The sequence below is a fragment of the Mesocricetus auratus genome, unplaced genomic scaffold (genome assembly GCF_017639785.1).
Source record: "Mesocricetus auratus isolate SY011 unplaced genomic scaffold, BCM_Maur_2.0 Super-Scaffold_100008, whole genome shotgun sequence".
Lineage (NCBI taxonomy): Eukaryota > Metazoa > Chordata > Mammalia > Rodentia > Cricetidae > Mesocricetus > Mesocricetus auratus.
In genome coordinates, this window is record NW_024429192.1 from 11960869 (window position 1) to 11984248 (window position 23380).

General features: G+C 42.5%; 3 protein-coding genes across 8 annotated transcripts in view; 1 reads left to right on the forward strand and 2 right to left on the reverse strand.

Moving 5' to 3' along the window:
- The window catches only part of Gabpa (GA binding protein transcription factor subunit alpha), a 32253-nt gene extending 22100 nt beyond the window's left edge, over positions 1 to 10153 (reverse strand). Inside the window, exons 1-4 of one of the 3 annotated variants that reach the window (XM_040750553.1) lie at positions 9328 to 9458; positions 7953 to 7997; positions 7261 to 7363; positions 3952 to 4096 (exon numbers count right to left, since the gene is read on the reverse strand). In XM_040750553.1, the coding sequence (XP_040606487.1) occupies positions 3952 to 4096; positions 7261 to 7337 (222 nt within the window). In that variant the 5' untranslated portion in view covers positions 7338 to 7363; positions 7953 to 7997; positions 9328 to 9458. Of the gene's footprint in view, positions 1 to 3951; positions 4097 to 7260; positions 7364 to 7952; positions 7998 to 9327; positions 9467 to 9877 lie in introns of those variants that run through there. The other 2 variants (XM_013116204.3, XM_005073862.4) reach the window with 2 other exon arrangements.
- Atp5pf (ATP synthase peripheral stalk subunit F6) lies at positions 9924 to 15765 on the forward strand. Its single transcript, XM_005073861.4, has 4 exons — positions 9924 to 10060; positions 12714 to 12891; positions 14838 to 14962; positions 15639 to 15765. The coding sequence occupies exons 2-4, from the start codon at positions 12728 to 12730 to the stop codon at positions 15674 to 15676; spliced, it is 327 nt and encodes a 108-aa protein (XP_005073918.1). The 5' UTR covers positions 9924 to 10060; positions 12714 to 12727; the 3' UTR covers positions 15677 to 15765.
- Positions 15766 to 17758: 1993 nt separating this feature from the next.
- Positions 17759 to 23380, reverse strand: part of Jam2 (junctional adhesion molecule 2) — a 46395-nt gene continuing 40773 nt past the window's right edge. For all 4 annotated transcript variants that reach the window (XM_013116223.3, XM_005073864.4, XM_040750554.1 and 1 more), the window contains 2 exons: positions 23255 to 23297; positions 17759 to 22017 (listed from right to left, as the gene is read on the reverse strand). In XM_013116223.3, the coding sequence (XP_012971677.1) occupies positions 21985 to 22017; positions 23255 to 23297 (76 nt within the window). In that variant the 3' untranslated portion in view covers positions 17759 to 21984. The remainder of the gene's footprint in view (positions 22018 to 23254; positions 23298 to 23380) is intronic.

Consider the following 23380-nt stretch of genomic DNA (forward strand, 5'->3'; position numbering starts at 1 on the left):
ATCTTTATAAATACACTATTATTACCCACGCAGGTGAGCATTACATAAGAATTCCTTAAAGGAGAGCTGTTGGGTATTTTACATATTTGATTAACATACTAAATATCTGTCTTCTCTTCTCTGCTGAGAAGCTGAGCCAGTTGTCATCATGTAGCAGGCAAAGGAGTTGCAGGTCTGGTAACCAAGACCACATGGAAAAACATGGACTAATAGTTATGGGTTACTAACTAAGTCAGAGCTAGCCAATAAGAAACCATAGCTAACAGCCAACAATTTCATAATTAATATAGTATCATGTGTTTATTTGGGATTGAGGTAGCTGCGGGACATAGCTGTGCCAAGAAAAACTCATGGTACAAAATAGCACATGAATTCCCACATAAACCTGAAAAAAAGCTTAAAAAGGGATTTTAGAAACAAAAGAACAGAGACAAGCACAGCTTCTTGGTAGCAGCATTTTCTCAGATGGTCTCTGTTTTGCTAGAGACAAGCAGAGACTCATGGGGCTCCTTTAAGGGAGGTTTCCTGACAGTCCAAGTGGCAAAAAGCTGCAGGGCTCTTTTAAGTGGCCCTGCTAACAAAAGAGTGGTGCGGATGGCAGTGGCAGTGACCACATCTCCAAGCCAGCAGCACGCTACTTGATGGCGGCATAGACTAAGGAGGCAGTGCTGGCAGAAAACTTATGCCCGCCTTGTTGGAAAGCCTGCAGCTAAAACAGCCATGGCTTTAACTTTAGCCATGTTGTTTAGCAGATAAAAGACATGTGGCCAGAAAAAGGTAAAGATTTACAGTAAAGACAGATTCAGATGAATGAAAACCTCTAAAAGGTTTACCGAGTGTTTAAAAACATATGTAGGCTTGTGAGAGAGAAGAAACAGGATAAAGTGGAAAACAAAAAAGAAATGGAGTAGCTGGGTGTGGTGGTGCAGAGGCAGGCGGATCTCTGTGATTTCAAGGCCAGCCTGGTGTACAGAGTGAGTTGATGAGCAGCCAAAGTTACACAGAAAAACCCTGTCTCAAAAAAGGAAAAAATAAAAAAGAAATAGAATAATAAAAAAGCCATGCAAAGATGGAAAACACACAGAGTTTGGATGCTGTATGCTATTGTGTTGTCTTTGAATTGTTTCACTGCTGAGGAATCAGCAACAACTGCTGAAAGAAACGCTGCTGGATTAATCCAACCTACATATTTTAAAAATGCCTTGACTTCAATGTTTAAGTAGATGTTACTTTGGAAAAGAGATTTTATTTGTGTTTCCACAGAAAATGAAAAGCTGTGGATTCCTTCCAGACTAATATGGCTTGATCAAGCAAGACCCTCTGAAACAGTGGCCGAGGTGATCAAACATCCAAAAACAGCTGAGATGATGTAGTTACAGACCATCACAGCCAGGATTTCTGGGTCTCCTTAGGATCCCCAGGATAGCACTCCCAAACAACAGGAAACAGTTTGCAGATAACAACCACATACCCAAATATTGTTTGTAAGTGTTTGTTTTCATTTACATTTGATTGGTTACAAGTGATAATGATCACAGTCAATATCTTTTTAAAGGAAAAAAGGGGAATATGATATAGAAATGAATACTTTGCACTGGTATGAATTTTCATTCATTGACACAAATTTAAGGTGAATTTTGTTATAAGTAAATTTTTCCTCTTGTTTAGGTATTGTGTTTATACAGATCTTTTAAAAATGTAATGCATAATTAAGTACAGATTGTATATAGTCACCTATAACAGTCAAAACGTACAGTTAGTTTACTTAGGTTTTCTAGAGATAGAGATGTATATTTCTCAAACCTTCCAAAGACCTCCAGAATACGGTGTTTAAAATGGGTTAGGGTTTTTCATGACAGTGATACACAACTGCTCCTGACAGGTCAATTAAGTCAGAAAGGAGGATGGGCATCAAAGAAACTCAATATGGAGCTTGCCTTCAACCCGGCAAGATTAGTCATTTGGGCAAGAAACTGCTCTTGCCAGGACTGTTTGATAAACTGGACATGCAGAACCCACAGGGAAGTGACTGCTCAATTTGATGGGAAAGTCCTAAAGGGTTCCTGCTTCATAGAAGTCTCTGCCAGACATTCTGCAGGACACAGAAAAATGACTGACAAACTGCCAATGCAGGCAGACAGTTTAAAATTTCCTGCTTTGCTGAGAAGTCTGCCAGCCACACTACGGACTATGGGCTGGAGTTGGATGTCCCAACATTTCAGAGGAACTTTGGGTGACTGTTTAGGTACCGAGATGTCTCTGTCAATTCTAGAGTTTATATACTATCCCTCTGTGATCTTTGATGGAGTTGAAGACAGATAGTTATGGTTATAGTTTTTCTTTAGTTAGGATTAAAGATAAGTTCATATAAGACTTTAGACTCACATAGATAGGAGAGATGATATTTTGTATAAATCTTGCTAAATGTTAATGAACTAAATATTGTAACTAAAGTTCTTACTTGATAACTGTTTTGTTATATATAATTTTACTATGTTAATGTTAAAACCCTTCTTTTTATTTAGACAGAAAAGAGGAGATGATGGGGTAAGTCCTTCTGTGTATGTGTTTCTCTTATTGGTTAAAGAATAAAACACCAGTTGGCTGATTGGCCAGGCAGGAAGTGACGTAGCTGGGCAGACTCAGAATATAAGCAGGGACAAACAGAAAATCGCTCTCTTCTCTTCACTGCTGAGACACTGAGCTAGCTGTCATCATGTAGCAAGCAAAGGAGTTGCAGAACTGGTAAGCCAAGACCATGTGGAAATACATGGATTAATAATTAAGTCAGAGTTAGCCAATAAGAAACCATAGCTAATGGCCAACAGTTTTATAATTAAAAAAAAGATACTAAATATCAACTGCTTTCAAAATTCCATACTAATTTACCTTCTCATTACTACGAAGAAAATTTAACGTGTTGCTTTAAGTAGATACAACCATAGTTGCTAATTTTAGAAGAGCAATATTCAAATACCATTAACATTTACTACATGTATATTGAGAGAAAAAAAATATGGTTAAAAGCAACTAATGCATAAATTCTACTAGCATTTCAATTTATTATGTAACAAAGTCTTGTTTAATAGTAACTGCTGAGGGCCTACCTGAGTTTTTAAAACATCAAGGCAAAGTTCTGTAATACATGCAAAAATGCTATCACAAGACAGGCATGAAGATTGCAGACAGTAAAGAATAAGGCAAAGCAAACAATTAAAAAAGATGACAAAATATATTATATATTATCATATATTATGTGAGAAAAGTGTACAATGCTAGTAGTAGTTATTGTAAGTTTAAGAAAAGTCATGAAAACTATGTCTGTAATCTTTTTAATCTTTTTTGTTTGTTTGTTTTTCGAGACAGGGTTTCCCTGTGGCTTTGGAGGCTGTCCTGGAACTCACTCGGTAGACCAGGCTGGTCTCGAACTCACAGAGATCCGCCTGCCTCTGCCTCCCGAGTGCTGGGATTAAAGGCGTGCGCCACCAACGCCCGGCCTATGTCTGTAATCTTACTCAGGTTACTATTCTTAAACATTAAAGCAGTATCTCCTGGAAAAAAATTGTAAAATAAATATGTGACGATGCTTCAAACATACTATAGTACTACATTGGGAAATACTTCAAATTTACTACCAGAGGAGATGCAAAGGAAATACAGTTTAGTCAATGGACCTCATTCTAAAGGTAAGAAAACTCATATAGAAATAAGCTAAGTCAGCCAGCACAAATGTCTTCAATGCTTCCTACCACTCTGTTTTTAGTCTGATTGTATTTCATACTCAGGAAAGTAAAAGGGAATGAGTGACTTGTTCATTCGGCTTAATTTTATTACCCAATCTTTTCAATTTTAGGTACAGGAAGTTTGCTGAAAGAATCTTCATTCCTAAATGCTCACTTTTTAGATGATAGGTCTAGTCTATTCGTAAATATCTATAGAGATAAACCTTACCTGAATGTCTTGCAGGCAAATTTCATGAGCGTCCAAAGAACACTGTAGTCTCGGTTCAAGTAGCTTCTTTAAATTGCCTATTGGTTCATTGATGTCAATGGCCTGGCTTACACATTCAGCTGGAGCGTAGGTCTGTTCCACGATGCTAAATGTTAATGGAGATGAAGGTTAATAATTATACATCACCATGATGTGAAGGTAACATAATGTTCAAAACAAATTTAATACCAAAAACACCTGAGGTCTTTGAAACTCCTTTCTGTGTTCTGAACTAATTTCTTCTTTAATGCTGTGTTAGACTGACCAACTAACGTTGTCAATATGAACACTAAGTCTCATAGCTAATTTGAAACTTTAAGCACTCTTGAAAACATGCTTAGCTATGCATACATATATATGTGCTGAATGTATGCTATCTAGGCAGAAATGAGTGCCTTTATTACATCTCAAGTTATTTTCAAGAATTTAGGGCCCAGAAACATTGCAATACATTGTGTTCTTAAAATGCTGAGAAACCTACTGGATGCCACGCAAGCCTATAGTCACAGTACTTGGGAAGCAGAGGCAGAAGGATCCTTTCAAGGTCATCCTTACTTTCTTGGAGAAACAGAAACCAGTTTGGGATATATGAGCCCGTATCTCAAAACCCCATACAAAACAAAACAAACAAACAAAAATATCAAACCAAAATTTTATACATTTCTACTAATCAATCTCCTTCCCAATATAATCTAGTAAATATAAATTGAGAAGGTATAACAATATAAATACTTCCACTTTAACTTGAATACTAACCAATTATTACAAATTAGCCTCACTCTATATTATTATTATTATCGGTTTTTTGAGACAGGGGTTCTCTGCAAAGCCTTGGCTGTCCTGGAACTCATTATATAGACCAAGCTTGCCTGGACTTCACAAATCCCTACCTGCTTCTGCCTCCCGAGTACTGCGATTAAAGGCTTGCACCACTACTGCCTGGCTGGTCTTAGAAAATTATATTGTCTCTTAAAACTTACTTAGAGCTGTCTCTGCATTGTTATTTCATAATTCCAATTTTAAAGCCTTGATAAGCAATTGTATGTATCTCTTGTAAATGTGTACAGTAAATCAAAGACTGACAAAATAGTATTTACTGAATTATGTTTCATAACACATTTACTTTAAATATGACTTAAGTCTCTTTATAGTTATAAAATATGTATTAAATACGTTAGTATGACGTGGGAGCCACAGAGATCCCTCGGCGGTTAAGAACACTCTGGAACTTGAGTTGGTTCTGAGCCCACCTCAGGTGACTCACAGCCACCTGAAACTCCAGTTGCACGCTGATCTGATGTTTTTAACCTCCGCTCACACCTGAACTCATCCGCACATACTCACCCTCAGACATATAAAAGCTAGGGACAGCTCAGTAGGATAGCACTTCCTGCGCTCAGTGAGTACCAGAGTTTGCCCCCCCCACCCGTGTAAAGCCAGATATGACAGCACTCATGTCACCTGTGTCCTGTGGGAGAATGGGAGAGAAAGCAGAAACCCCAGGCCAGCTGGGTGGGCCTGTGCAGCCCCAAACATGAGAGAGAGATCTGTTTAAACAAGCTGGACAGTGAGGACCAACACCTCAGGCTGACCTCTGACCTCCACATGCACACTGTGGCATGCGGGCATCAACATTCAACACATACTAACATGCATAAAATTGCATGAGTGTGCACACATACACAATTTGTCATTTTATTTTTACATTATTTTCCAAGTATAATACATATACATATACATATATATACATACATATATTTAGTGAGCATATACAAGTCGTTTCTTAAAATAGTTAAAATTCATAAAACAGAATCATTCATTATTAAAAATAATATTATCTTAAAATAATAGCAAATGATCACTCTTGGATAATATAAAGGAGGTTATTTTTTGACTAAGTGAGCACTTTCAGCATATTTTTTCAGCTATAAGCACAGAAGCCTATCTTTTTTAGTAATAGTGATTTTTAAAAGATCCAAATGCTACTTTAGAACAGATTCTAAAATTTCACTTCTATGTATACTGAGTATTAAGTTTTTCAGCGTTTTCTGTTGTAAACTTATAAACCTTGGGAAATCTAAAAATCTTAATAAGCAGCTCCTTACGTATACGTGAATGATCTCACATTATTGTTCCTCAATTCCTGCAATGCAATTAACTGCTGTAGTTGAAGAACACCTATGGCCAGCCTCCTGTACACTGCTAGTCTCCCACCCAGACACAGCAAAGGGCCTTTGACAAACACTGACCTGAACAGGGGTTGAGCTGTGTGAGCAAATGGTACAGGTTTCTTAGGCTGAGTCTTTAAAAGGCACCGTGGCTTCTACCGTGGCACCCTCTCAGACTATCTGAAAAGGCACCGTGGCTTCTACCGTGACACCCTCTCAGACTATCTGAAAAGCCCCAGAGAAAGGCTCACTGGACACACTATGGCTGCCTGCCAACCACATCAAGAGCGATCTCTGGGGCAGATACTGTAGACCCAGATCAAAACCACCCAGTGACGCTGATCCTGGTTCCTGACTCTCTGAAGCACCTGTCAGTAGTGTGTGTGTGTGTGTGTGTGTGTGTGTGTGTGTGTGTGTGTGTGTATCTGTGTGCTATCGTGCATCTGTATTTGAGAGAAGCATGCATTCTATTCTTCTGCTGGTCCTCTGCTACTCCACAGAGCCCACCATGACCTTTCACAGCCCCAACTAGATCCAGTATATTATCTTGTCTCCTGTAGTATATTAAGCGTATTAGCTTGTCTCCCACAACCTCCTCACTGGACTTTTCTCAATCTGTTTCTATCAGACTCTCTCCCTTGATTCTGAATTCATCACTACCCCCTTTTCAAGTAAGACCCCATTGTCATTCCAAGCAGCAACATTTTCACTGTTATGCTCAGTGCTGTGCACACAAGTGTTTCTAGAACAGTATGTCTCCTCAAACGCAATAAAACTTTCGTAAGGACATTTAAAAATGTCTTATTTTACCCATTTTATTCCTGTCGGTTACCAATATATAGCAGCTATTCATAAACAATGCTGAATTCGGGTTGAATTAAACTGTCTTTGAAATAAGGAAATGCCTTTTAGAAGGGGGTAGGGGCCAGCTATTATAGCTATGATCACTATCAACTACGTTTGCTACTGCTTATATTTCAAAAAATGCCTTTGTTTCTATTAAGTTGGAGGGAAAACCAAAAATAAACATATTTGGCCCAGTCCTTGACTGTAACCTGGTATACCAAAAATATTAAAAACTGATCAATTCAGAAATGCTGACCTCTCTTCTGTGCACTCTGGTTTCTCAGTTCCATCAATCTCAATTTCTATCAGTTCTTCTGCTTCTCTCTTAGTCATGGCTGAAGTATTTCAAATGTTCAGTCCTGGAAAAGTTAAATTTTAGAGAGATTTTTTAAAACATCGTATGTATAAACAAAAAGGATATGCAAGAAAATGGGCAAATCTGAGTTAAAGCAGAGGGAGAAGTGCTCTTTATATATGTGAAGGCTCATGCTCAGCATTTTTAGACTAGTTTCGTTTAAACCGGCACTTATTAGCTTGATTTAGTAATTTCATTCCTTTATTCACTGGAACTTGCTAGCCCAGTCTAGGTCAGTAAGTTCATCCAAGACACTACAAAAGTAAATGGAAGTTACAGCAAGTATATTGAAGCATCGCGGATTCAAACCTGAAGGTTAACATGGAGATGGATTACAGCTGTCGAGCTAAGAATCTGATCCGATTACACAGGTTAAAAGTCTTGTATAATGCCCAAGTTACAGAGCAGTAAAGATACCTACAGCCTGAAAGTGACTATTAAGTGGAACAGAACAAGCCTTGCTAATTAATAACCAAAGAGAGAGAAAAAAAATGTGGAGCAAACTACACAAAGTTGGCAAAGCATAGCAGACACAGGAAATTCACACGAAAGCAAACTACAGCAATTCAGGGTATGAAGAAATGCACAGGTACCAATCATTCCAAAATGACATTTTCTCACTTTGTGTCGTGCATTTCCTAGAAAAGACAGCCAACATTAGGGAAAGTACAGCATGTACATCTGTGTTGTGTGCGTGTGTGTGAAGAGCAAAAACCAAATCTGATGAAGTTAAAAACCCAAGACCCCTCTTCAGGTGAAGGGCGTACGGTTTTTCAAAACTATCATTTTTCTTTTCAGCCAAAAGACTCTGGTGAAGTGTTAGCTCCGTACTTGGCCCTACTTGCTCTCCTAACTCTTTCCACCTCCATCTCAGTACTTCACTCACTACTCTAAGAAACACGTCTGTACTTCAAGCACAGGTAAAACGGACTTACGTCCACTCTGCACCTGGGTATGCATACAAGTAAGAAAAAAAGCAAAGGAGCTAAAAAAAAAGAGGTGGAGTTAAAGACAACTGTGGGGTACGTGACAGCGGTGAATCTTTCAAATCCTTCCCTCTTGCCAGCACTCAAGACCCATCATTAGTTCAAACTACCCATGGGTCTTTGAAAATCGCATTCACTCATTGCTAGGCGTGGTGGTGGTGCGCCTCAATGCAGCGCTCAGAAAAGCAGAGGCACGCAGACCCTGCGTTGTAGGCTAGCCTCGTCTAAATAGCAAGGTCAGCCGGGGCTAGATGGGGAGGCATGTTTTGTGTTTGTGTGTGCACACTCGTGGACCGCACGCGCGCCTGTGTGTGTGCACGCACACGCGTGGACCGCAGAGGGCGGCTGGCGCACTCGAGTTCCCGGGGCTGAACTCTGGGGAGTCAGTCGGGCTTGGCAGCAAGTGGCTTTCCTGTCGAGCCGCGTCGCTGGCTGGCCTGCCTGTGGGTTTGTTTTCCAGTGACTACTCATCATCTTGGAACGACGCATCGGCACCATTCTCTAAGCTGCTGGCCCCGGGGTGGCGTCCCTAAAAGCCGTCGTTGTGTTTAGGGACCAACGAGCGGGGTAGGGGGGAAAAAGCGGGCAGGCTACGTCAACCTTTACTGAGTCCTTCCTCTAAGCAACACAAAGTCACCGTAAAGATCGGCGTGGCGGCACTGCAGGGGAACGGGGGAGTCGGGCGGCAGAGCCCCGGGAGCGCCGAGCGAGCGCGTCCCCAGCGTCCCCGCCGCGCGGCCCCGGCCCACGCCGCTCCCGCGCCCCTCCCCTCGGCTCCCCGCACAGCCTCTCCCGCCCCTCCCCACCCGGCTCCCTCAAGTCTCCACGAACGGAAATGGGAGTCGCAACGCCGGGGACCAGCGGAAACAAAACACAGAGGCGGCCGCGGGGGGGCCGCGCCGGGGAGAGGGGGAAGAAAAAGCCCCGGAACCAGGCCGGCCGCGCGGGCCCGCTCTCCCCGCCAGCCCGCGGCCGCACTCACCAGCTCCGGAATCCGCCCCGTGGCCCTCGGCCGCGCTCCACAGCCGGCTGGGAACGGCGGCAGCGCGGGCTCCACGTGCAAGCGCCTCTGCGGGTAAAGCCACGCCGCTCCCGCGACTCGCAGACTCCGGCCCCGGGGCCCTTCCCGCGGAATCGGCGCTCAGGAACCCCAGCCCCTCTCCCGCCTCCCAGGCACCCCCGGGCCTGGAACTACAACTCCCAGCAGGGTGCGCGGCACGAGCGCCCGCCGCAACGGAGGCTCACGAGGCACAAACGCCGCCCCCTCCTAGGCCGCTTGGCTTTTTTTTTTTTTACGCGCTCGCTTTCCTCCCCCCTTCCCCCCGCCCCAAGGAACAAGACGCTGACTCCGAAGGGAGCTTGAACTAGGAGAGAGCGAAAGTACGCATGCGTGCGGCGCACTGTTTCCAAGAGGGAACTGGGGGTGGGGGGAGGGGCCCGAAGTGAAGTGAAGGAAAGATGGCGGAGTCTTCGCGAAGGGACCCGGAAGCACTTGCCCTCCACTTCCTCCTCCCGCTTGGCTTCTGTCTCACCTAGAGGCGTCCGGTCGCAGGCCGTCTTCCCAGGCGCTTCCTGTCCGGTGAGCGTCGAACGACTGCGGCGGCCGCCCACAATGCACCGCGCCGGCGGGTAGGCGTGTGGAGGCGGGGCCAGGGCCGGAAGTCGGGCGGCGGCGGCGGCGGCGGGGACTCTGGCAGCTTGGGACGCGGTGCAAGGTGACTGGGAGGGTAGCCGGGCTGGCCCGGCCTCTGGGGACGGCGGTTCTGGGTTTCCTCACGGCTCCGGGGCCGCCCGTCACCTCTGCTCCAGTGGGAGACGGGGGCTGGGCGGGGAGGGGAGCCGCGTGCCCTTGGCGCCTCGGCGGCCTGGCCTGAGGTCACCGGTGCGCCGGGTGTCACACCGGCCTGGGGCGCAGCGCGGGCAGCCGCGCGGAAGGCGGGGTGGCGACGGGTCCGCAGCCCGCCCGGGCCACCCCAGGGCGCAGCCCCGCGAGGGCCGCTGGAGAAGGGTGCACGAGCTGCCCGAGCGCCCTGGAGGCCTCGGAAGAGGCGGTGTCCCCGCAGCTCGCCCCCAGTCTGGCCACGACGGGACGCGGACAGCTTTGTGGGTGCACTCGATGAGTCGGTACTAGCGGGCAGCCCGCGGGCTCGCCCCCGGCTGGGCCCCTGGGTCATCGCTGCAAAGAAGCCAGGCTCCTTCCCAAGGCTAAGCCTCTGGGTTTGCACTAATCTCCCCCCAGCCCCCACGCCTTCCCCAGTATGGCTGCGAGCTCCTGACAGCACACCAGCACAGGATTCTTGTTCCCGATGACGTTTTACACTTCGGGTCATGTTTGCCTGCTATGTGGTAGTTGAGCCGTCCGTATAAGGCCTTCTTGTTTATTTGACCTTTCACCTGTATAATTCGCTGGTAGATTGTGAGTGACACATTAATGAAGACTTTAATTCTTCAAGTGTTTGCATCCTGGTTGGTGAAGATCTCTGTGCTTCTTTGACTTCCTTGAGCAGTCCTGGATGTCACTATAGAAGTTGCAGCTGTCAGCACTTTAGACTGGATAACTCTTTGAAGTGAGGAGAGTGGAGAGGGTTGTTATATTGCTTGTTGTAGGGAGTATAGAAGTGTGCCTGATGTCTCTACCCACTAAAGGCTGCCTGCATCCAACCCATCCAACTACAGTTGACTTCACACAGCAAATGTGCCCTGGGAGAGAAAAGTACATGTTTAGTAACCATTGTGTCAGTCTGCTGGCTTGTTGTTAATGATAATCAAACTTTCAGTGATAAAGGGCTACTCCAACCCTTCCATGCAATTGTGTGTGTGTGTGTGTGTGTGTGTGTGTATACACATGTGAGTACGGGTGCGTGTGCCCCAAACATTTGCCCTTTTGTGCCTCCCCAGTGCTGACATAAGCTTGCTCCCAGTCCTGACTTTAAAAAACAAAAAACAAACAAACAAACAAAAAAAAACAAAACAGAACTCACAGGCTCTGAGGATCAAATGCTATTCCTTCACCGCTGCTTTTGTAATTGTCATTGTTACTAGGTTCAAGAGACACATTAATTTGTCAAATTGCTGTGAGGATTAAAAATCCTCGTTCCTAGTTTCTCCACTCATAAACAGTAGCAGTATGCCCCATGCCAGTGGTCCTTTCACAGTCCAGTAGAAGTCAAGTGTCAGTAGGCAGATACAGATGAGATCTGGGGTGAGCATGAGAAGCATGGTTGCTTAACAGGTTTTCTTCAGGGATTTGAGTGGCCCTTTTCATTGACAGTTTGAGAAGCATTAACTGTATGACAACAGACTATAGCACAATGACAATTAAACAGATGTAAGGTAGGAGAGAGCTGTTTTGTTTCCCAGGGTAGTTTTACTGTCTAAAGAAATGTTACACAACTATCCATTGAAATGTGGCCCTTCTATTGCCATTTCAATTACTGGGGTTTGGTGAGCCCTTTTACTTTATAAGTTAAGTCTAGATCTGGAGAAATTTTTCTTCTAGGTTTCAGCCTCACTGTCTCCTGGCTTTGAACTTCCTGCTTGGGTGTATTTGTTGTGATTTGTAATATTTTTGTGTTTAACCTTTAAATGGTTAACTCAGGTCTCAACAAGAATTCCCTGTCCTTTAATGTATCTATCAACATTTTCAGCTAGAAAATTAATTTGTTTTAGCTTCAGGAGGTCTATGGACTAGAGCAGCTTTAAGCTCTGACTGTTAAACTTTTCACTTTGACCTGCAAATGTCCTCTGCTGAGCTCGTGTCATTTGATCTCTCTGTTAACTGCAGGGCTCGCTTGGTGTGGTTGCTGTTTTTCTTTGCTGTTTCTTTTGGAAGTCGATTTGGTTGTTACAATGTTAAGTGACCAGGGTCCTGCCGTTGTTAGCAGGCAGAGCTCTTTTCCTTCCTGTGGACCTATGAAGTAGACGTTTCCGGCCTCTCAGTCCTGGCTAAGACAACTGTCCTTACTCCCTTTGTCCAGCTCCCCGTGGCCCTTAGAGGTCGTGGAAGCTGGCACATTATGAACAAATTGCCCTTTCCTGCTGGAGACAAATAGTGTTCTTGATCAGCCTCACCTCACTGCTTCCTCAGGTCCAAGATTAAGTTCCTGGGAGGAAAAAGCACCACCCCAGATTTGGTGCTTTCTCTCTGCTTTAAACCTAGTAGAACTCTCAGCTATTCCTGTGTCCCAGAGCCTTTTGGTAAGAAGCAGAGGCCTTGTAAGGGAAGGGCCATTGCATATGTCTGCCTGGCCAGACATAGCCAAGTTCTGGTGTAATGTGGTTCTCTAACTTAATCACAGAACTGTGTCTGGCCACGTGATGTATATGAAGTGTTGGTGAAAAGTCCTTAACCTTCTGATGCTTGTCTAGTACCAGGGATCGCCATGATTCTTCAGAGGATCTTCAGGCTCTCCTCTGTCCTCCGCTCGGCAGTCTCTGTGCATCTGAGGAGGAACATTGGGGTTACAGCGGTGGCATTTAATAAGGAACTTGATCCCATTCAGAAACTCTTCGTGGACAAGATAAGAGAGTACAAATCAAAGCGACAGTAAGTGGGTAGATGACGAAGCACATTGTGAATATAAATATTCCAAGTTTGTAAATTCCAAGATGTAATTTCTCACTGTGTCTTCTTTCAAAGACTCCTGGGAAAATTCCAGTACGTCGGTTGTCATTTGAAGTATAGCACAGTAATGTCAATACAATGAAATAAGTCAAGTCACAGAAGTACACAGCTTCTTGAAATAATTTAGTAGCTATTTAAGAAAATGGAGTCCTGTAAACAATGGTTAGCTTAACATCCTAAAACTAAGAATGCCCAGCACTCGGGAGGCAGAGGCAGGTGGATCTCTGTGAGTTCGAGGCCAGCCTGGTCTACAAAGTGAGTTCCAGGACAGCCTCCAAAGCTACAGAGCAACCCTGTCTCGAAAAACCAAAAAAAAAAAAAAAAAACTAAGAATGATTGGACATATCATACAGAGAATTCCAAAGAATTTTGGCTTTTTCTATGACATGATTTGGGGGTGTGCATAAACAGCATTTTTCTCTTTAAGGATGTTTCATGGTGATATACCTATAGAAAAATCAAAGAACAAAGGACTTAAAATAACCTGAAGTAGGACTTAGAAAACAAAGCCATAATTGCAAACCACATATTTGAGATGAATGTCCAATTTATTCATCATTTGGTTCAACCCTTAAATCTTAGGAAAATGATACACAGCCGTGTGTAATTCTTTTCTTTGGTTGTCTGTCATATACAAAGAACATGGCTGCTAACTGCTATGGGCCATGTTTTTACAAAATGTAGATTCTTAAAACCTGACAGAAGTAGAAAGCTTATAAAAGAGTAAATGGTTAGATGCTAGGTGACATCTAGTGTTTGAAGAGTTGAAAGGAAAAACACTTCTTTGTAGCTGGAGACATTTTTGAAAGGCATATTGGAAAAGTTCACATTAGGGCTTTGAAGGCCGTGTTTGGGTTCATTCTGCCCTTTTGAGTGTCTCATGGACAACTGTAAATCATCTTCCCAGCATAAAAAGGAAAAAGAATTTACTCATGATTTTGCTTATAGGCTGTTCTCAATCACCTGGAAGACACACCCAGGACTATACTAGGTTAAGAATAACAGATTTTTTTTTTCCCTTTGGTTTTTCAAGATAGGGTTGGTCTGTGTAGCCCTAGCTGCCCTGGAACTTGCTCTATAGATGAGGCTGGCCAAGAATAACAGTTTTAGAGAAAAATGATGTCAGATTAAGGTATGAAAACTAGAAAATATGAAATTAGTTTGAGTTACACTTTTGATCCCAGAGGTATAGGGCATAGGAAGAGTATGCTCAATTGAAGCATGAACTTTGTAGATGAGTGTCCAGTTAAAATGTTATGTTGGTTCATTTTATGTCAACTTGACATAAGCTAGAGTCATCAGAGAAGAGGGAACCTTAGTTGAGAAAACGTCTCCCTGCGATGGAACCATAGGCAAGCTTGCAGGGCATCTTCTTAGTTGGTGGTTGATGTGGAAGGGCCCACAGCACGGTGGGTTGGGCCACCATGGACTGAAGGTGACATGAATGAAGTGTAAGTCAAGTGTTCCGAACTGCCAAGCCGTCCTTAGCAGCTCCCGGGCGTAACATATCAGGCGTCCAGGGTCTGCGTTTTGCTGGGGGTTTGTTTTTGTTTTGTTTTACTGGTTCGGGCTTTTTTATTTGAACTGCATAATTTTTCATATACTGCAACATAGATCCTAAGAGGGTGTGATTAATACTTATCTTTGACGCTAACAGACCTTGAATGCTAGAGATTTGTTTGAAGTTACCTCATCTCTGAGACCTGTTCTAAAACAAGTTTGAACTAAAATTCAAATACTAAATTTTCTTTCTCCTCATACGTGTACCTTTAAAGTCTCTTAAAGCTTGATGGTAAAGTATAATTTTAATTATGTTTTGTATTCTAAATAGCGCATAAAATCATTTTCGCTTTTTAATTGCACACTAGGGCATCTGGAGGACCTGTTGATACTGGCCCTGAGTATCAGCAAGAGCTGGACAGAGAGCTTTATAAGCTTAAACAGATGTTTGGTAAAGGAGACATGAATACGTTCCCTACCTTCAAATTTGAAGGTAAGTTCTACTCACAAACTAAATTTGGGGGATTACTGTAGGTTGAGTATGTATATTCATGTACTTTTTTTTTTTTTTTTGGTTTTGGTTTTGGTTTTTCAAGACAGGGTTTTCTCTGTGTAGCTTTGGAACCTATCCTGGCACTCGCTCTGTAGACCAGGCTGGCCTCGAACTCAAGAGATCTGCCTGCCTCCCGAGTGCGGGGATGAAAGACATGTGCCCGAGTACATTTTCTTTTGGTTGTTTATGCTAGGGTCACACCTGGGACCTTGCCTCTGTTAGGCAAATGCTGTCACTGAGCTGTACTTAATTCTTGAGAGTATTTTTTGGATTGTTTGGAGGTTAGGTGACAATTACATGTGAAGTCCCTACAACCATAATGTGTTCCTAAGAAAGCACTCGGGACACTATTTTACATGGGTGCAGGAGAGTACAGGAATTATGATACCTTTCTCATTTGATTGGTCCAGTTATACAACCCTGTTTATGCTGTATAGAGTAATAGAGAGCCCTAATCACAGAACCTGTTGAAAGTTTGGTGATTGTTAGGTTTCTCTATACATGGTGAAAAACAAATATTTTCTTAAAAAAAATCTTAAAACTGGTAAACTTCAAGCTTTGTAGTTAATCTTGTTATTATAGTATGGCTAAGTCTGAAACTTTTCCCTCTTTTTAGATCCCACATTTGAAGTCTTCGATAAACCCCAGTCCTGAAGGATATTATAAAATTTGTCTGGTAATTTGTCATGAATTAGTTATACAACTAATTTAAAAAATTCGAATAAACATTCATTTCACTGTTATCAAATGTCGTTTAAATTATTTAGTAGTGATATGGAGTATGTGCCTGGCGTTGATTTGTCTCTGGGTTATTTGTAAATAATTTCATTTTGTTAGACTAAGGAGATGGAGACTTTGGAGGAATTGGGTAGAATTGCCTTATTCCTATTAGACTCCCCAGTGTGCATTGCTGTCCTCTTTCATAGTGGAGACCATCACCTAAGGGAATGCTTGCTGTGAAGGGAAGGATGTTATAGTTACGTTTTTTTTTTTAGGGGGGGGTTGTTGAGACAGGGTCTCTCTTTAGTCCTGACTGTTCTGGATGTCTGTAGACCTGGCTGGCCTCAAACTTACATAGATCTGCCTGCCTCTGTCTCCTGAGTTCTGAGATTAAAGGAATGTTCCACCACCGCTCAGCTTTTCCTTCCTGAAGGAGTGGTTCTATATCCTTTATCATGGCTTTCTTAGGAAACTCTGTAACTTACTATGCACAGAGATGTCGGTTGTGTCTTAATCACTGCTAGCTCAGACTGATGTCCCTCATTTTTACCTGCAGGTTATAGTATGTGTGGATTCAGGAGGGAAGGTGGTTTGGAACAGAAGGCTCTAAAAACATAGAACTACGTAATGTTCTTTGATCCAACCGTAAAAGAGCCAGCAGCTATATCCTGAGGATATTTCAAAACTGTGGGTGACGCTCAAGGAAGTTAGTCTTTTAAAGTGAATAGCCCTGTCATCTTTTAACTGACGTGTCAGTATATGAGTTGTTTTTTTAAACCTCTAGCTTCCTTGGGGGCAAATTGAATAAGATATTTCATAACTTTGATGCTCTCTGGCCAAGTCCTTCTCTGTTTTTCTATGCCTGTCTCTATGTCTCATTCCTTGCCATCACTAATATATTTGTACTCACTTAAGCTTACATGGACTGCACGAGTGGGGGACTGGAAATTTTAAGATGGCACGGTCTTTGAGCAGTAAGGAGCAATCATACTCAGTGCAGTCATCATTTTCTGTAGAAAGTCAACACTGGTCTCTGAGCAGAACTGCCCTGTTAGCCCCTTACATAAGTATATCTTTATGAATAAACCTTTTTTCCTCTCTTCTCTGTATTGCCCTAAAGTCTAGAAAGATAAGTTCCTGGGCTGGAGAGATGGCTCATCCATTAAAGGCGAGGCTCACAACCAAAAATATAGAAAGGTAAATTCCTGCATCTTCAGTTACTTCAGGGAGTTCAGCGGTAGTTTACAAATGAAAAAAATGGGGATAATAGTATGGTTCTGTGATCACAATACTTGAGAAGTGAAGACAGGAGGATTGGGAGTTCAAGGCCAGCCTGAGTTACATACTGAGACCTTGTCTCAAAACAGAAGTAGAGTAGCAGTGATTTCTTTAGAAATCCAGCTACAGATCATGGAGATATGCTCAACTTTGTATATCTTTAAAAACATTTATCAGTAGCACATTAAAAGCAAAAAAATTGATCATAAAAAGGGTATTAGAAAGTATCTGCCTTTAGTCTTAAACTAAATGGGCCCGTCATTGAAACACATTATTTTGAGAGCATTTTATTTTATAGAAAGTAAAAAGACATTATAATGTGCCTTTGTATTTAAATTGGTAAATTAAAAATGACACATTAAATATGACACATGTATAATGGTACCAACAAACATGATAGTTCACTTAGATTTCTTGACCATTTATTACTGCTAAAATGTTCCAAACCTTGCTGAACAAGAAGCGCGATGAAAAAGGTCTAAGAATTGTGTGTATGGGACTAAAGAGGTGTGTCTGTGGAGAGATGGCAGCTCACAACCATCTGTCTCTGGCTCCAGGACATCTGATTCCTTCTGATGTCTCACGGCACAAGCCATGCGTGTGGTGCACAGTACATGTAGGCAGCTACTCGCATATGTAAAAAAATTTGTGTGGAAATGGAGACCTAATTGTTAGAATGGAAAATAATTTCTGTCATTGTAAATTCATGTAGTAATAATTCATAGACCACAAACTGAGTTGTATCAGAATATAATGTTTTATTAATATCCTAAATAGATGCTTACACTTAACCATTCCTTGTGCTTAACAAGTATTCAGCATGTTTTCATGTTAGATACTGTTAACTACCTTAGGGTTTATGAAGACCTGTACAGCATGAATTGGTCTTTTCTTGGAGTTTCAGATTGGTAGAGAGGTTCAGATATGTCCATACCTATCTGTGCTATAACACAGAAACAAATAAATATCACAAAAGAATCAAATACCTTGGGAATTCAGAGAAGAAACTTGCAGTTAGGGAATGAGAAGGCTGTGCTAGAGAGTTGAATCTGGCTTGTCTGTTAGGAGTAGATAGAATTTCCATAGCTTGTAATGAGGACTAGCATTCTAAGGGAAGTACTGTAAAGAAATGTATTCAAAAGGGCAGAATACCTTGTAAAGACAAACAGTTCAGTTTGATCGGTGAATAATAAATAATGCAACCAATGAAGACAGTGGGATATAATATGAGAACTTACATGTAAGGGGACAGGATTCCCAGCTGTGCAATGTAGACTTGCTTAGATAAAGGAAGAGTGATAGTTAGCCAGGGGAAGAGGGAAGGGAGTTAGACACCACAGTATGTAGGCAAACTGTCAGATGGGGTGAGAGAAGGATGCCTTAGAGCAAGCAGGAGAGGGTAAGTGATTGAAAGAGGTTCTTGAGAGAAGGCCCCAGAAAGAAATAACTAAAACCTGGCAGACCAGTTTTAATGGCACCACGAGGAGGTTAGAGATGGGATGGGGTGGCTGTGTGGCTAGGATTTACATATAACATTGTTGATGACTAACTAGCATTAGAAGAAAAAGGAAATTGCCAGAAAACGGATGGAACTGGAAGGATTAGGCTCAAACACAAATGCCACACATAGCTTTGAATTCTAGCTTCCAGCTACTGAGTGTGTATCTAGGTGGGAGGGGATGTGAGTAGAATCCAGGGAGGGAGGGGTCCATGAGATGAGATAGACTTAAGAGTCGGGTGGGGAAGATAGGAACGAAGATGGAGTTCCTGTCCCTCCTGGTCCTGCAGGCCCAGCTTTCTAGTTCCAAATAAACACACAGAGACTTAAATTAATTATAACCTTTTTGGCAATGGCGCAATCTTATTGGCTAGCTCTCTCTTAATTATCAACCCATTTCTATTAATCTACTTATCTCCACTTTGTCTTTGCTTAACGGTGATACCTGGCCCTCTTGCTCCCTCGTCAGCTACATGGCGTCTTTCTGGCATCTTCTCTGTGCATCCTCTCCCCAGAATTCTCCCCGTCTGGTAACCCTGCTGATACCTCCTGCCTGGCCACTGGCCAATCAGTGTTTTATTCATCAACCAATAAGAGAAACATACTCACAGCATACAGAAGGACCTCCCCCATCATTGGACAGAATGTAAGGAGAATACCGAGAGCCATGATGGCCTTGCATAGGAAAGGGGGCAGGAGACAACTAATCCACCAAAATGAAATATAATTGGAAATGTTACTTTGTAAGATACATTTTAAAATACCAAGTCAGCAATCTGGAAATCAGAGTGATGAAGCTATGTTTGAGGACCAGGGAAGGGTGGATGAGCCAGATGTTGCTGGGATGAAGAGAAAGTAGAGGGACTGGAGAATTTAAAATGAAAAAAAAGTGTGAACCGTGGGTCAGGGGGACATGTGTTCACAAAGACCCCAACCCCTCCAGCAACTGCACTGCAACCCTGCGAAGTCACCAACGCTGAAACGTGAGGCTCCTCTTTATTCCTCTGAGAAGAGGATGGGACTGCACTCCTTATCCGCAACCTCACACACACAAAGCATCCACTAAGTAGTTTTCCCTTTTTATTCTCTGCCTTAGAAGTTGGCAGGTATCCAAGCTGAGCGATGGTGAGATTCCCATCTCAAGCTGTTGAAGAGCTACCTCACAGTGGCAGGTGGTAAGAGGGAGGGGTTTCCTGGCTTTTACTGAACAATAGGTGAGTGACTTCCTCCTGCTCTGTTGAATGGAGCTTAAAAGCTGAACTGCCTGTAGCTATTTTTGTAATGTGGACTTTAATCCTGAGTGAGCTGTAGAATGAAGGAAGTTCTTTGTAAAGTTGTATTGAAAATAAACACTCATACTTAGGTAAGTTAACCCCCACCCTAACTAAAAATAAGTTGGCTCTAGTTTCAGTAGCAACAGTACTAAAACAAAAGTTGTGACCATAGTTTCGAGAGCCCTATCACAGGTCCACTGTAGAAAAACACAATCAAAATGGCTACAAACTATAATTTGATGTTGTTAAACTTTTCATGTTTAAGATTCAGAAAACTGCAAATGGACAAGTATGAATGGCAGTGACCCCTGATAGACTTATCTAGAAAATTAGTGCTTGCAATTACAGCCTTTGTGTAGAAGAACATCTTCTTTAGTCAATGATTTCTGCTTAGCTGTGTATAGTGTTTTAGTTAATAATGTATAACAAGTATGTGGCACAGACTTTTAGGTTTTTACGTTGCATAAAGTGAATCTTTAGGCTTCAGTGTCTTAAAAGGAAGCTTTATACCTATTAGCAAAATTAAGGCACTACATAATTGTTCTCTTACACTATGGATTTGTGTCATTTAAGTTAAAGGGTTGATCTTATGATGGTGGTATATGGCCTGAAGAGGCATCCTTGAAAGTTATATATCTACTGCAGAAGGACAGCATTCCTTCTACCAAAGCAAATCTCATTCTCATGGCATAGGCAACACTTCCACTGATTCCCTATACACCACAGGTGTTTCTTTGTCATTTGGTACCAGGAGTGAGGAGATTGGGCAGGTGGGCAATTCCCACCTGAAACTTTTATTGGAACAGAGGCACACTTGCTTGCTTGTTCTCTACATCGTGTGACAGAGTTGAGTGGTTGCAACAGGAACTGTGGGAGTTAAAATGTCTACTGTCTTGTTCTTTGTAGAGTTTGCTGGCTCGACTCAGTGTGAATCTGACCTTGAGAGCAGAGCCATGTCACAGAAGTTAGACTTTTAGAAAGGAGTCTGTTGAGAAGGATTCGAGGCCACAAAGTTACAGCAGAGCAGTATGGCAGTGGGCAACTCCTCAGTGACCTGATCACTACTCAGTGACCACCTCTTCCATCTGTTCAGGGAGACCTGAATCTGCTTTGCCTTTCAGGTAGAAAGAACAAATTCTTTTGAAGCTAATTTGACCATGTTCAAAGCTGACATGAATGACCTTTCCAGGCTATTACCTAGAACTAGACACTCCTACTTAAATTTTGTTTTCAATAGGGGTAAGCCTGTCCCAAACAGGTTTGGTTTTTATTGTTAAGTCCTTGGAATTTCATATTCTGACAACAGCTGGTGCCCTTTGTGGTTAAACAGTTCAGAAAACATGAGAGTTCCTCGTGTGCCCTTGCTGTATCGAGCAAGCTGGGAGTCAGAATGACCTCGCTCATTCACATTTTGCATACAGGGCAAATGCTTCTCTCCTCCATGCCCCCTTTTCATTGTAAGCAGATTGGCAACCCCTTGTCCTCAGCAGTGAGGGAGGGACTAGCTCAGCTCAGACTTGTTTTTAGAGACTGATGTAAGGTCACCACTCATGCAGAGAAAGGTGTCTACAAAGTTGTGTAGGTTCTCGTAGTGTGTTCTGATGTCCAGGTCACTGAACCTCTCCAAAGGAGTCCCAGGAAATGGAAATAGCAGCAAGCAGCTCCATCCATGTTGGTTTTGGTTCTGAGAAGTGGAAGTAAACAAAGTGCAAATCCTTGGGCCTGAGATGCAGCCCGGGGCTTCCCTCGTGAGTACATTAGAGACAAAAGGACCACAGCAGTAGGGTTATTTAGAGGTAAGAAAAAGGAGGTCCTGCTGGGAATTCTGAGACCAGAGTTTCCATTCTTTAGAGTCTTTCCTGAACACAGGCCACTCTTGCTCAGAGAGAGCACATGCAGTGTGCACTTGCCTCTTGGATTAGCGTCACAGTCAATATGATATGTTAAACTTTCTAAAACTTAGGACATTCATTTGCATTTCACAAAACTGAATATTACCAGCTATTTCCCTTCTCTTCGGGTCAGACACAAGATGCCGGATTATATTTTAGGTGATAACAAGAAATCTTTGCTTAAAATAACAACTTCAGGTGAACGAACTAAAGGTCATAAAAATTATGATGTCATTTCCTCATCCATCTCTGCAAATGTGTGACAACTGTGGTTTGGTGCATCTTGAAAGTAGAATTCTTTTAAATTATAAAGGATTTTGTGTGCTTGAAATCCTAGAAAAGAAATAAAAAATTCTAAATATAATGTGCTACTTCATATATAAATACATTCATATAAATCCTAAGACTATCAAACTAAGATTCTTAGAGTTACAGTTAGCATATATGTAACTAACCCTAATTTTATGGACAATTAAGTGAAAGCTAGAAGCCAGGTAGCTTGAGCTTTTCTGAGAGTAAATAGGTGGGAGTTAGAGCAAGAGGAGTGTGGCTTGTTGGGCATGTGCTAGGGCACTGTTGCTGCTCATCCAATAGTGCACAGGGCGTACAGTAGAGCATTGTGGCCCAGCTCTTAGGTGGGGAACACTACCAGAGAACCAAACGGAACTGGAGACTTGAGCGGATGAGGGTAACTGAGAGGAAGGAGCGGGGGTTGAGGGAGGGGAGAGAGAGAAAGAGTCCCTGTTAATTCAGAGACACAGTCCTTTTTATCATTGACAGGATAGAATGACCTTATCCCAATCTTAATGCTAGTCTTTGTAAATTACAGATCCTCTAATTAAAGAACAGTATCGTAAACACAATATGGTGACTTCTGTCATAGATCCTAAGCTTTACAGAGCAGTAAGTGGGCATTAAATACTGCTGTCTACTGGAATCAACTAAATGTTTAAGGTGCTGATGCCCGAGTTTTTCTGGAAGAAGCTGAGACTCCCTTCCCTAGCGTTCTAAGGGGTTCTGGAATCCTCTTCTCAGGAAAGGGCTTAAGCTTCTGAGAATGTTGGGTGTCTCCCTTCTATTATATTACCAAAAAGTAGTCCAGCAGGTCCAAATGATGTTCTCTAAGTGATCTCAAATAGATGGTAATTTCTTTTACTGCAGTAACATGCTAGTTTCTATCCCTAACATTACCAAATGCTTGGATAAGCAAGTTCTAGAACTATAGCATGCTAGTAGCCATCTACTGGGTCAGACTTCAAAGACACAGGCTACCTGGGCTCCACCTCCACCAGTGTTAGCCTGTGAGAACTTGTACTCAGTTTCCTCATCTATCAAAAATGACTGAAAATGCCAGACTCAGTCACAACAGAAATATGATGAAAATCACTTGCTCTGTAAATGCCAGACATCTTCACCATGCCAACCCAGATGGAAAGGAAGCTCTAACATTTACTAGATCCTTTAGTGTGCCACTGGTAGACACTAATCTAAAGTATTAAAAATGAAATCACAATATCCACACATTTGTTTCATTTCTCCTAAATATTAAAAATGCTTTAATGGTACTCACATTTTCACTCATTGTGGTGGCTTTAGATGCAGGACTACCCTTTCTGTTTGTAAAACATAAAGACAGTATTTACTATATTATTACTTCTAATCCCGAAACCCATTCTCATTCATCAGGACTATCTAT